The 14,491-nt window shown below is 38.2% G+C and overlaps 1 protein-coding gene across 4 annotated transcripts in view; it reads right to left on the minus strand.

The window, feature by feature from the left end:
• Window positions 1-14,491, minus strand: part of SEC24A (SEC24 homolog A, COPII coat complex component) — a 71,024-nt gene that overhangs the window by 725 nt on the left and 55,808 nt on the right. For 3 of the 4 annotated variants that reach the window (XM_036312957.1, XM_036312958.1, XM_036312960.1), the window contains 8 exons: window positions 14,264-14,422; window positions 11,106-11,279; window positions 10,144-10,254; window positions 6,713-6,888; window positions 5,241-5,378; window positions 4,110-4,214; window positions 3,150-3,242; window positions 457-560 (listed from right to left, as the gene is read on the minus strand). In XM_036312957.1, coding sequence (XP_036168850.1) covers window positions 457-560; window positions 3,150-3,242; window positions 4,110-4,214; window positions 5,241-5,378; window positions 6,713-6,888; window positions 10,144-10,254; window positions 11,106-11,279; window positions 14,264-14,422 — 1,060 coding nt within the window. The remainder of the gene's footprint in view (window positions 1-456; window positions 561-3,149; window positions 3,243-4,109; window positions 4,215-5,240; window positions 5,379-6,712; window positions 6,889-10,143; window positions 10,255-11,105; window positions 11,280-14,263; window positions 14,423-14,491) is intronic. The other variant, XM_036312959.1, reaches the window with a different exon arrangement.

Consider the following 14,491-nt stretch of genomic DNA (forward strand, 5'->3'; position numbering starts at 1 on the left):
CTCTTTTTTTTTATACTAGAGGCCCGGTGCATGGATTCATGCACTAGTGGAGTCCGTCAGCCTGGCCTGGGCCCTCTCACAATCCGGGACCCCCTCAGGGGATGTTGGATAGCCAGTTTCGCCCCAATCCTTGCAGGCCCAATCCAGACAGGAGGGAGCCTGATCCCCGCGGAGTGGGCCTAAGCCAGCAGGCGGACATCCCTCAACGGGTCCTTAGTGCTACCGTGGAGGCAGGAGAGGCTCCCCGTACAGCCACTGCATTCGCCAGCCATGAGCCTGGCTTCTGGCTGGTCGTTCCGCCATTCAGTCGATTTGCATATTAGGGTTTTATTATATAGGATAGATAGATTCTTCTAAATGGTTTGCTTAAGGAATAGGATATATATATATGTCAAAACAAGTACTTACAAGGCCAAATAAACTGGTTCATATTAGCAAATGAAAGATTCAACTTACCTTATTATATAAAGTATTGGGAAAAATGGTCTTTGTTCTCTAAGCCAAGATATGAAAGCTATTGTTCTGGCAGATTCTGGGGTATCAAGGTCCGGAAGGTCTGTCTGTTAAACAAAGACCAACATTATCCCACTTACTCTAATCATATCTAATGTATCATCTATAGTGATTCTCAAACTTTATCATGTACAGTAGTGCCCCCCTCACCCATGGAAGATACATTCCAAGACCTCTAGTTGATGCCTGAAATCATGGATAGTACTGAACCCTATGTTTTTCCTATACATACATACATACATACCTTTTCACTTAAAGTAAGCACTTTACGGCTATTTTTGGCATATCCAAATTTCCAGCATCACTGCCCTTGCATTTTGGGGTCATTACTAAGTAAAATAATGAGCTACTTGAACACAAGCACTCTGAAACCTGGACAGTTAATCTGATAATTGATACAGTTGCCAAATGACTAATGGGCAGGTGGTGTATAGTGTGGTTACACTGGAAAAAGGATGATTCACATCTCTGGCAACAGAGAGGGATGGTGTGGGATTTCATCACACGACTCAGAACAACACACAATTTAAAACTTATAAATTGTGTATTTCTGGAACTTTCTATTTAATATTTTCAGACCGTGTTTGACAGTGGCTAACTGAAATTGCAGAGAGCAAAACCATAGGTAAATGGGGGACGGCTGTATATGAATCACCTGGTGGTCTTGCTGAACTGCAGATATTGATTTAGGAGGTCTGGGGAGGGGCCTGAGATTCTGCATACCACAATTTCCTTGTAAGGGGTGGGCAAACTTCTTGAAGAGCCAGACAGTACATACTTTAGGTTTGCAGGTCATTTAGTCTCTATTGCAACTATTCAACTCTGCCATTTTTCCATTAAAGTTGCCATAGACAATACATAGTGAATGAACATAGCTATGTTCCAATAATACTTTATTGGTGGCAGACCCCCTTAGGCATACTTTGCTTAGCCCTTATGTAGAAGAACACCCTAACTCTTCTCTTCATTTTATTATGACATTTAGAATGAATTGATTCATTAGGCATTTGTCACAGATGCAACAATTTCTTATCTCCTCATTAAAATATCTAATCATTCAGACCAGTAGTTTTACTCAAAGTCTGAAAGCTAGTGCTAATCCTAGCTATAATCCTCACATGTTTTTAAATACAAGAATCTCGTACTAACTTCTGTGAATGGAGTTAAACCATAAACATGAAAAAATGCTGACATAAAGCACATCTTCCAAAGTTGCTGACAAAATGATAGGGACCAAAAAATATGACATTAAATAAGACCATGTTATAATTCTTTCTTTTCTTTTTAAAAAAATATATTTTATTGATTTTTTACAGAGAGGAAGGGAGAGGGATAGAGAGTTAGAAACATCGATGAGAGAGAAACATCCATCAGCTGCCTCCTGCACACCCCTATTGGGAATGTGCCCGCAACCAAAGTACATGCCCTTAACTGGAATCGAACCTGGGACCCTTTAGTCCGCAGGCCGCTCTATCCACTGAGCAAAACCGGCCAGGGCTAATTATCTCTTTTCAATATAAAACTATCCAAATGCAATACAGTTTAACAAATGCTTTCTCATGAATCATCTCAATTACACTTCCATGAGCAACAAATGAGGCTGTTAGTTACTTGTCCAAGGTCACAGAGCTAGTGACAGTCCATTATTACTCTCTTCAATAACCAATAGTAATCCAACAGACACTGATCACAAGTCATTTGCTTACATGGCAATTAGCTTAGTTCTTACTCCAAAGCAGCAATTAAAAGAATCCTGCCAAAGAACAATGAAATTATGTGCCCATAACACTTTTTTGTTGTTTCTGTGCCATCAACTAAGTTCATTACTTTCTGAAAAAATAGTATACTCTCAGACAGACAAGAATAGATAAGCCATCAGGGTGATCAATTTGTAAGTTATGTAAGCGTCTAATCACTATGCTGTACACCTGAAATTAATGTAATATTGTATGTCAGCTGTAATTGAGAAATAGAAAAATTCTTTAAAAAAGATAAGTCAGCCCTAGCCGGTTTGGCTCAGTGGATAGAGCATCAGCCTGCGGACTGAGGGGTCCCGGGTTTGATTCCAGTCAAGGGCACATGCCAGGTTGTGGGCTCAATCTCCAGTGGGGGGCGTGCAGGAAGCAGCGGATCAATGATTCTCTCTCTTATAATTGATGTTTCTATCTCTCCCTCTCCCTTCCTCTCTGAAATCAATAAAAATATTTTTAAAAAAGATAAGTCAATGATACAAAATAACCTAAAAAATGCCTTTGAGCCCATCCAGTGTGGCTCAATGGTTGAGGGTCAACCCATGACCGGGAGGTCAAAGTTTAATTCCCGGTCAGGGCACAAGCCCGGGTTTTGAGCTCGATCTCCAGAAGGGGGCGCACAGGAGGCTGCTGATTGATGATTCTCTCTCATCATTGATGTTTCTATCTCTCTGTCCTTCTCCCTCTCTGAAATCAATAAAAACATTTTTAAAAATACCTTTAAAACATAAATTGAGTATTTTCAATTGGAAGAGAATCTGTGGGGATATTTTCTTTTTTGGAAAAAAAATTTAGTATGCCATGATTTTAAAATGGGCTATTCATGTTTTGCCACATTTGAAATGCCCTTTAAAGACTATTCCAATCACTATAAGACAGTCTTACCATAGTCTGTGGAATTGATGCATAGCTTTGAACTCCTAGAACTTGGCTGAGAAAATTCTGTCCACAATTCTTTCCAATCCAAAGCATCAGTACCTGGGGATAGGAGGAAAATCATTTTGAGATGTAGCCTAAGAGTAAGCTGTTAAGGAGTGGGGGGAGGCAGAAGAGGGTAAAGGAGGGATAAATGTTGATGGAAGGAGACTTGACTTGGGGTGGTAAACACACGATACAATATACAGGGTGGTGTAAAAGTAGGTTTACAGTTGTGAATACGCAAAACACAGTTTATTCTTTTTTTTCTCCACAGTTTATTCTTGTATTTTATTGACTATTGTATTATTTTCTATATGAACTGTAAGCCTATTTTTGCTCCACTCTGTACAGATGATATATTGTAGAACTGTATATCTGAAAACATAATTTTTTTAACCAATGTCACACCAATAAATACAATAAAAAAAAGGAGTGAGCCTGAGCCTGTTTGGCTCGGTGGATAGAGCGTCAGCCTGCAGACTAAAGGGTCTCAGGTTCGATTCCGGTCAAGGGCACATGCCTGGGTTGTGGGCTCGATCCCCAGTGGGGGGCGTGCAGGAGGCAGCTGATCAATAATTCTCTTCTATCTCTCCCTCTTCCTTCCACTCTGAAATCAATAAAAATATATTAAAAAAAAAAAGGAGTGAGTTGTTGACTTACCTTTACCTTTGAGTATATTTTAAAAGGTCAAAATGATTAGTAAGTTTAATGATACTGTATAGCCCTCAACTGAACTAATAATAATTAATATTTACCAAGATGAGACATTTTATGCTTTGTATAAAAGGATGCTATGGAGGGAGAAGGTGGCTAATAAAAAAATATATAAATTAAATAGCATATAATCTGTTCAAGAAGAAAGATATTAAGGGGAATGAAGGTATGGTAATATGCAGACAGAAGGATCTGAATCAGTCAGCTACTCACAGAGCCTGCATCCATGAGAAAAGCTCCATCCCTGCTCAGCTTCTCCACTGAAAGCTGAAGAATAGGCGGCTGAGGTATAGTTCGATCATTGATGTTGAGTGCTCCCTGAGGAATTAAACACAAAAATAAAGCTGTTAGATACAGGTAATATGGAGTCACAATTGACCAAAAATTTTTAAATATAATTATTCATATTTAAAAAAATAACAAAATATTTATCACTTGTTACAACAGCCCTGGCTGATTTTTCTCAGTGGTTAGAGTGTTGGCCTATAGACCAAAGGGTCGTGGGTTCGATTCCCAGTTGGGAGGCACATGCCTCAGTTGCAGGCTGGATGCCCAGTCCTGATCGAGGCAACCAATTGATGTGTCTCTCTCACATTGATATTTCCCTTTCTTTCCCCCACTCCTCCCTCCCTTCCATTTTCTCTTTAAAGAAAATCAAAGGAAAAAGTATCCTGGGGTGAGGATAAACAAACAAACCAGCATACACTCAACTACTGAGCCTCTGTGGCTGGCTCAATAGTTTTCATTTGCTAAAATTAACTCAAATTTCATAGGCAATTTCTCCTTTCTATATGCAAGATATCTTAACTTCTTTAAACTTTGAAAGGTTTTAACCAAAATATTACTTCCAACATATATATCCTAACTTGATCACAATTTTCAAAAGAAAGATTACGATTTAACACTTAGATACTTGGAACTTTAACTCAGGTAAATTTCCTATCAAGGACAAAAATGTTACAACTTCAGATAAATATATTTTCTTTAATTTAAGAACACTGTTACACTAAACATTGACCTGAGTATTTAGATGTTATTTTGATTCTTAGAATACTCCTTTCAGATCAATTTGTTTAAATAAATAACTCATAGGTTTCTCCGGTCAATCTGACAATCTCTTCATTTATTTAGATCTGCTCTGGAGATTTGTCTTAGGCAACTTAAATAAAGGCACTATTTTCAGGAAGTCTCCAAAACCAAAATTTATTTTCACAGACCTACCAAAGGAATAAAATAAAAAGCTTAAAAAATAAAAAAACCTTTCCTCATTTCTGCAATGTACTGAATATAATTAGGTTTATAAACCTGCAAATAAAAGCCACTTAAAAAATGAAGTAATCTTACCTCATCTGAAAGATTGTCAACTCTATACAAATTGGGATGAGTTGTGAGCATAAGGTAAACCAAGGGCTGGTTTTTCACTTGACACATAGCAAAAATGCGTTCATCTAGACGTGCATTTGTCCCAGTCTGGAATGATTTCTGTTAACAAAAAACCACCGCCACCAAAAAAAAGTATTTAAAAATACATATAAAACTTTGTAAATATCAGTTGTTAAAAGAATATCTTCAGAGAAAATTAGAAAGTTTGCTATTAATTATTTTCTGAAAAATATCTTTTAACAAGTCACGCATATTGTGACTATGGCTAAATTATGGCTATATCACCACCTGTAAGTCTTCAGAAATTAATTACCTAACCTTGGCAAAGTAATTTGATCTCTCTGGTGTCTGTTTCCTAATCAGTGAAATAGACCTAAACACTCTATCTACCACATAGTGATAATGAGATAGAAACAAATGTCACCATAGAAGGATAAAGTTATACTACAGATGACAAACTAAATGTACATTTGAAGAAGCAAAGATCTAAGTGTTCTATAAATGCAGGGTGATGATTAATGGTATCTAACCATCTTTGTTTCTCCCACAGTTAAGAGAAATTAAACAATGTACAAAGCTTACGTATCAACCAGGAAGAAGAATAACACAAATGAGAGCAACTACTTAGCAGAATAGAGTTAATGAGTAATTGTGAGTTTTTAACTGGCATATTAGCTTCATGGAGAATAATGAAGTTTTGAGGTAACGTTTTAAGCTTTCCTAGTGATGGAAAGGAGTAGAAAGAGGCAGAGAGGTAACAGTAATTAAATTATGCCTCAAAACAAGTGCATTGACTATAAATAAACAAAGACTTTTAAATGTTAAGATATTTTAAATTGGTAAGTGAATAGTCACTAGGAAAGAAGAAAGAGTACTACGGGGAATGGAAGAAGGAAAGTTCCATTTATTCACTCAAAAAAATACTTACTGAATGCCTACTGTGTACTAGGAACTGTTGTAGGTGCTGGGACAAAGTGGTGAACAAAAAATATAAAAATTGGCCCTGACCAGTTTGGCTCAGTGGATAGAGCATCAGCCTGCAGGCTCAAGGGTCCCGGGTTCGATTCCGGTCAAGGGCATGTACCTTGGTTGTGAGCACATACCCAGTAGGGAGTGTGCAGGAGGCAGCTGATCGATGTTTCTCTCTCATCGATGTTTCTAACTCTCTATCTCTCTCCCTTCCTCTCTGTAAAAAATCAATAAAATATATTTTAAAAAAATATATAAAAATTGTGTCCTCATGGACAAAAATCATAGTAAGAGAGAAGTAAATAATAAACAAAATGTGGTCTGTCAGTGTTAAGAGCTATGGTCCTTGCTGTCAGAAAATTTAGCTGGCATAAAGTTATATATACACTGTTTAGGGGATCACAGGATAAAAATTTTGCCTTTGACATTTTCACTGCGGTAGTTTCTGGTTTTGATTCTCTTACCTGTTTAAGGAGAGCCAACACAAAGAGTGGAAAAAGCCGCAACGAAAAAGGAACCATGAGTCCGGGCTGGTGGTTACTTAGGACTGAAGAACGGTAAGCTGAGAGAGAGTCTATGACGGCATTCACTAGGGCATCCCGAGCATCACTCAGACTGGCAGTCACAGACCTGTCAACAGCTTATAGAGATGGGGGTAGGGACAAGAGAAAAATAAAGCAGAAGTTTAACTACCTCACAGAATAAAAAAAGTAAGTTTCGACTGATTGATAGAGTTAAGAGAGGGAAATATGTATAGTATGCATCCTGTATACTCAAAACACTTTTTTCAATGCTGAAAGCACTATACATATAAACAGAGTAGCATGACAGATAATGAAAGTAATTCTCTAAGAGCTCTTTAATGAATAGAAGAAAGCCTCTCAAACTACAACTAAACTCAATGCATGTGGTACCAAAAATATACCCAATTAAGTAATGTTATTAACATCTATGACCAAATTTGTACACAAGAAAAAAATGAAGACTATTGCTATCTGCTCAACAGTAACTCTAAGACTTTATCAGTTTAAGACATTTTAATATAAAGATTTTGATAAAATGTGAAAAAATGTGCATACTGGAATCAACCAAATTTAGTAGCAGTGAAGAAAATTGTTGTGAAGACTTTTATTTTTAATTTTTAATATTTTTATTGATTTCAGAGAGGAAGGAAGAGGGAGAGAGAGATAGAAACATCAATGATGAGAGTGAATCACTGATTGGCTGCCTTCTGCACACCCCCTACTTGGGATCGAGCCTACAACCTGGGCATGTGCCCTTGACTGGAATCGAACCCGGGACCCTTTAGTCCCCAGGCCCACACTCTATCCACTGAGCCAAACTGGCTAGGGCTGTTGTGAAGACTTTTAAAAAATAATCCACAGTACTGCCTGACATATAGTTAGTTGTTGATGATAATAATAATAAAGATAATAATCATACTGTTACCCAAAAGCATTAGTTCACCCTGGTTTGGGGGCTGGATAGGTGGGAGCGTCATTCTATGTACCATGAAAAGAAGGTTGTGGGGTCGATTCCCAATCAGGCTGCATATGGGAGGCAACCGATAGACATTTCTCTCCCACATCAATGTTTCTCTCTCTCTCTCTCTCTAAGAAAATCAATGTGTACTCATATATGCATAACCCAGGGACACAGACAATCATGTGGTGAAGGCCTGGGGCAGGGGGCGGGGGCAGGCTAGAAGGGGTCAATGGGGAAAAAAAGGGTACATATGTAATACTTTCAACAATAAAGATTAACAAAACATAAAACATGAAAAAGAAAAGAAAATCAATGAAGCATGTCCTCGGGTAAGGATTAAAAAACAACTAAACACATAAATAAACAAATAAAGCCAATTAGATCTTCAATTAAAAAAAAAAAGTATTGACAGTTTATATAAAAGAAAAAAAAGTACTGCTTCAACAAAAAATAAAGGCAGCAACCTTCAAATTTCTTTCATCATAATCTTTAACTTTTAACAACCTATGGGAAGACTAATGTGTGGTTCGAACCTACACCAGACTCCATTAAAGAAAAATATTCCCAGTCAGACATTAAAGAAAATGGGTAAATATCCCAACTATAGGCAAATTTGAGTTTGAAGCAAATGAACCCCCACTAGCAGTCTTCCCTGAAGGAGAACAAGAACAGGAACTAAAATGCTGTTTAGCTCTATGTGTTTGAGAAAGAGACCAAAAACAAAACAAACAAACAAAACAACAAAAAAAACCGTCAAGGAGGCAACTGATGTGAAGATATTAATAAATTTTCTGTTAGCCCATGGAATCTGGCCATGGCTGCAAACTTATATCTGATAGTTAACTGGTTTGCAATCCCAAATTCTATGACTCCAAGTCTAATGATCTTACTGTAATCCAAGTTACAGGCTCATAATAAAGCTATTAACTACTAATATTAAGCATTAAGTAAAAAAATGGTTACTTAAGTCCATAGTAGGCTGATTATGAGACAGAAAGCAATTTAGTGTTGCCTAAGGCCAATGAGGTAAGGAGGAAAAAGTGGGCAAAAAACTGTTAATGGGCATGACATTCGTTTGGGGGTAATAGAAATATTTTAAAATTAGATTGAGGTGATAGTCACACAACTCTGTAAATATACTAAAAACAAAGGAATTGTACACTTAAAATGGGTTGAGTGATAGGGTATATAAATTATCTATCATCTATCTATCTATCTATCTATCTATCTATCTATCTATCTATCTATCTATCATCTATCTATCTAAAAGTCTAAGTGACCGAATGACCGAACCACCAGACGACCAGTCAACCAGTCGCTATGACGTGCACTGACCACCAGGGGACACTCAACACACAGGATAGGGCTCCCTCCTGTCTGGATTGGGTCTGCAGGGTTCGGGCTGATAGGCTACCCGACATCCCCAGAGAGGTCCTGGATTGCGAGAGGGCACAGGCCAGGCTGAGGAACTCCACCGGTGCATGAATCTGTGCCCTGGGCCTCTAGTATCTCAATAAAGCTTTTTAAATTTAAAAGATAAGGCTATCTGAGCAGATCCTTTATTCAAATAGTGATTTAGCAGGTATACATAGAATCCAAAATACTGAAACCCTTAAAGCTAATTATTTAAATGAAGACAAAACTGAATGCTCAATGGTTAGAGACCTGGCCTGAATGGCTCAATGGTTAGAGTGTCGGCCTGTGCACAGGAGGGTGCCAGGTGTGATTCCCAGTAAAGGACACATGCTTGGTTTGCAGGTTTGATTCCCAGCATGTGGGAGGCAACCAACAGATATCTCTCTCTCACATAGATGTTTCTTTCTCTCTCTCTCTCTCTCTCTCTCTTCCTCTCTCCTCTCTCTCCCCCTCCTCACCTCCATTCCACTCTCTCTAAAAATCACAGAAAAGCCGAAACCGGTTTGGCTCAGTGGATAGAGCGTCGGCCTGCGGACTGAAGGGTCCCGGGTTCGATTCCGGTCAAGGGCATGTACCTGGATTGCGGGCACATCCCCAGTGGGAGATGTGCAGGAGGCAGCTGATTGATGTTTCTCGCTCATCAATGTTTCTAACTCTCTATCTCTCTCCCTTCCTCTCTGTAATAAATCAATAAAATATATTTAAAAAAAAAAAAATCACAGAAAAAATATCCTCAGGTGAGGATTAACAACAACAACAAAAGGATAAAACTAGCCCTAGCCAGTTTGGCTCAGTGGATAGAACATCAGCCTGTGAACGGAAGGATCCCAAGTTCGATTCCGGTCAAGGGAACATGCCCGGGTTGTGGACTTGGTCCCCAGTAGGGGACATGCAGAAAGCAGCCGATCAATGATTCTCTCTCATCATTGAATGTGGGTTTTTCTAATGTTATTATACCTGCAAAATATTTACAATAGGTGATAATAATTCTTACCCATATTGGCCAATAGCCCTGAAATTGCTTGAACATCAGCTCCAAGAAAGACTTCATTCAGATTTGAAACTACTGGCAAACACAAAGTATGAACACGAATTCTTCTTTCACCTTTGGAGAAAACACAAAAGTGATAGTAAGAGACAACTACATTAAAAAAGGTTCTATTGCCCTGGCCAGGAATTGGGGCACATGCATGGGTTGCAGGCTAGATTCCCGGTGTGGGATGTGGGGGAGGAGGCTGATTGATGTTTCACTCTCATATCAATGTTTCTCTTTCCCTCCCCCTTCCTCTCTCTCGAAAAATCAATTAAAAATATTTTTAAAAGTTTATACTAAAATCACTTCTTTTCAATTTAAAACCAAATAGGGTTAAATAGTAAGTAGAGGACAGTATCAAAAATTTTAATGTTAATGTGAAAACTCTAAAGTTTTATTTTATTTATTTATTTTTTTCTTCTGGTCTTTTTAAAAAAATATATTTTTATTAATTTCAGAGAGGAAGGGAGAGGGGGAGAGAGAGAAACATCAATGATGAGAGAGATTCATTGATTGGCTGCCTCTTACACGCTCCCTACCAGGGATTGAGCGGGAAACCTGGGAATATGCCCTGACTGAGTTTTATTGACTGTTTTGTCATCAGAACATATTTCAGTGCCTGACATCAAGTAGACTCTAAATAAATGCCTATTAAATAAAATGGTTAAGAAAAATAAATACCAAACATTTTCACTTTACCAGAAACAGCAACAAAACTCTTAAGATAAGGGATATTGTTTTGGCTTAATAGAAATGAGTAATTACTTCCAAAGAGGAAGTTATCAAAAGCAGAGAATACATGACCAAATAAAAAAACTTACCTTTGTTACATTGTTCTTACAGTTAATAATACTGGGTTGTACACGTAAAAATTTGTTAAGAGGGTAGATCTCATGTTATGTGCTTTTGGCCACAATACTCACCTTTGCTGGACGTATACAAAAGTGCTGACTGAAAGGAAACCAACTGAGTGTCAGTAAGACTCTCTTCCACTGACATCTGTACTGCATATCCAGCATCTGGATTTACATTGGGCAAAGACAGTAAGTCTGTTGACCGAACAAAGAAGTTCCCATGGAAAGTATGAATGGAAAGACCTAGAAAAAAAATTTATAAAATATTATTTATATACACCTACATATGGGTATTTACATCTTACCCTAGTCACTTATCAGATTAGCAGAGAGTAAATTAAAGTTTAGATTTATAAAAGATTTATAAAAGAAATATATATTTGGTCTTCAAAGATTTCTGGCACAGAGCTCCGAAAACCCTCAAAATTTCCCAAGTAATGAGAGTATAAAAGATATCTATTGCTATGTTAATGAGGTGATTTTTAGAAAGTGCCTAGGTAATCTAAGGAAGGGGGTTGGTTGCCAGAGGAACCAATGATGTGATTAGAGGGTTGGAACTTTCAGTCCAACCCCCTCCCTCAAGACACATCCAGGGAGGGTAGAAAGGCTGGAGGTCGAATCAATCACCAATAGCCAATAATTTAATTAATCATGACTATGTAATGAAGCTTCCATAAAAACCCAAAAGAATGGGGGGTTTGGAGAGTTTCTAGGTTGGTGAACATTTGGAGATTTAGGGAGGGTGGAGTACTTATTGGAGCTTCAAAAGCTTCATACCCTTTCCCTTTCCCTATACCTTGCCTCTGCAGATCTTCCATCTTGCTGTTTCTGAGTTATATCCTTTTATAATAAATCAGTAATCTAACGAGTAAAATATGTCTGAGTTCTTTAAACCGTTCTAGCAAATTAATGGAACCCATGGAGGGGGTTGTTGAAACTTCCAATCTATAGCCAGTCAGGCAGAAGCACAGGCAACACCCTGAACTTGAAATTAGTTTCTAAAGTGTATGTGTGTATTACGACGAGGGGATTGGGGGCCTGGGGGGTTTAACCTGTGAAATCTGATTCTATCTCCAGGTAGATAGTGTCAGGATTGAGTTAATTACTTGGAAGTGTGGAGAAAAGCAACCTATACCCTGGAATTTGGAACAGAATGATCCTATCCTATATAATAAAAGGCTAATATGCAAATAGACTGAATGGCGGAACGACCAGTCGCTATGATGCACACTGACCACGGGGGGGGGTGGGGGTGGGGCGGGCAGACGCACAATGCAAGAGTGAGTGAGGGGTCCCGGACTGTGAGAGCCCCAGACTGCAAGAGGGATCCCAAACTGCGAGAGGGTGCAAGCCAAGCTGAGGGATCCCCCACTCCCAGTGCACTAATGTCATGCACCGGGCCTCTAGTATTAGATAATACACAGTATTTAGTGAGGGTGAGATATCTTCTTAAATGAAGGTGAAGACTCAAATTTTCAAAAAACTTTGTTGAAGGATATATTTGCAATATCCACCAAAAATTCTAAATGAATATGTCCTTTGACCCTAGTAATCCCATATCTAAGAATTTATCCTACAGATACACTCATTCAAATACCAAATGATATGTGCCAAAAAAATTAAGCAGTACTGTTTTTGTCTGTAATAACTAAAAAATTAGAAATATCCTCAATGCCAATCTGTAGTAAAATAACCAAACTATGATTTGTACATTCAGTATTTGTACTAAATACTATTACAAGTTTAAAAGAATGAGATAAATCAGCCCTAGCAGATTAGCTCAGTTAGAGCATCTTCCCGATATGCCAAAGTATCGGGTTCAATTCCCATTTAGGGTTGCAGGTTTATGTGTGGGAGGCAACCAATCAATGTGACACATCCATGTTTTTCTCCTTTCTCCCCCAACACTCTCTTTAAAAATCAATGGAACCCTAGCTGGTTTGGCTCAGTGGATAGAGCATTTTGGCCTGCGGATTGAAGGGTCCTGGCTTTGATTCTGGTCAAGGGCATGTACCTCAGTTGCAGGCTCAATCCCTGGCCCTGCTCTGGGCCATGCAGGAGGCAACCAATGTGACTCTCTCACGTGAATGTTTCTCTTTCTCTGTCTCTCCCCCTCCCTTCCACTCTCTCTGAAAAATCAATGAAAAAATATCCTCGGTTGAGGATTAACATAAAAATATAAAAAATAAATCAATGGAAAATATATTCTCAGGTGAAGATTAACAAAACAAAACAAAACAAAACAAAAAAAAGTGCCCTAGCCGGTTTGGCTTAGTGGATAGAGCATTGGCCTGCGGACTGAAGGGTCCCAGGTTTGATTCCGGCCAAGGGCATGTACCTTGGTTGCGGGCACATCCCCAGTAGGGAGTGTGCAGGAGGCAGCTGATCGATGTTTCTCTCTCATTGATGTTTCTAACTCTATCCTTCTCCCTTCCTCTCTGTGAAAAATCAATAAAATATATTTTTAAAAAAAGAAAAGAAAAGAAAAGAAAAGAAGGCAAACTGCTGGTTTGTTGGCAAGCTTTTTTACTCTTACGCAAAATTAGGTACACATAAAATAGCTTCTGTCCTGACAAATAGAAAAAGTTTTAAAAGCACCTTTGGGATACACATTTCTAGTAACTTATAGGCAAAATCTGCAGAAACCATTTTGTAGGTCCATCGATCTTGAATGAATGGGATAGAACATAAACATTAGGCCCAGCTGGTTTGGCTCAGTGGATAGAGCATCAGCCTGTGGACTGAAGGGTCTCGGGTTTGATTCCATTCAAGGGCACATGCCTGGGTTTTGGGCTCAATCCCCAGTAGGGGGTGTGCAGGAGGTAGCCAGTTGATGATTCTCTCTCATCATTGATGTTTCTATCTCTTTCCCTTCCTCTCTGAAATCAATAAAAATATATATTTTAAAAAATCCATAAATAATATATTTTATGTTCTTTGGAATTATAATCTTTTTCCATTGAGATATAACTCATATACAGTAAAAATCACCCTTTTCAAGTGTACTATCCAGTGATTTTTAGTATATTCAAAATAGTCCCTTTAAAAAAACATATGTTCCTTCTTACTCTTAATTGCATATTCCATCAGATTAAGTAAAATATCTTAGAAGAGCAAATTTTGAGATAAGACTATATATATATATATATATATATATATATATATATATATATAGTATCATAAGAAACATTTACTCCTACGTAAATACAAAAAAATAGTGCCCCCACCTTTGGTGCACCGAATCCTCATGACTGCCTCAAAACCAATCTTCCGAGTGAGGTATCTGTGTAGCTCCTTCTGTAATTTCTGTACTTGTACTGGGTTGTGCTGATGGTGGTAAGAGGGATAATAATAGACACTACCTGCTGAATACCGAGAAATACAACCTGAAAGAAAACACACACTCCTTTTAAATTCTGCTGTTGACTACCATTACCACACCAAAGTAACTACAG

The sequence above is a fragment of the Myotis myotis genome, unplaced genomic scaffold, assembly GCF_014108235.1.
Source record: "Myotis myotis isolate mMyoMyo1 unplaced genomic scaffold, mMyoMyo1.p scaffold_m19_p_6, whole genome shotgun sequence".
NCBI lineage: Eukaryota > Metazoa > Chordata > Mammalia > Chiroptera > Vespertilionidae > Myotis > Myotis myotis.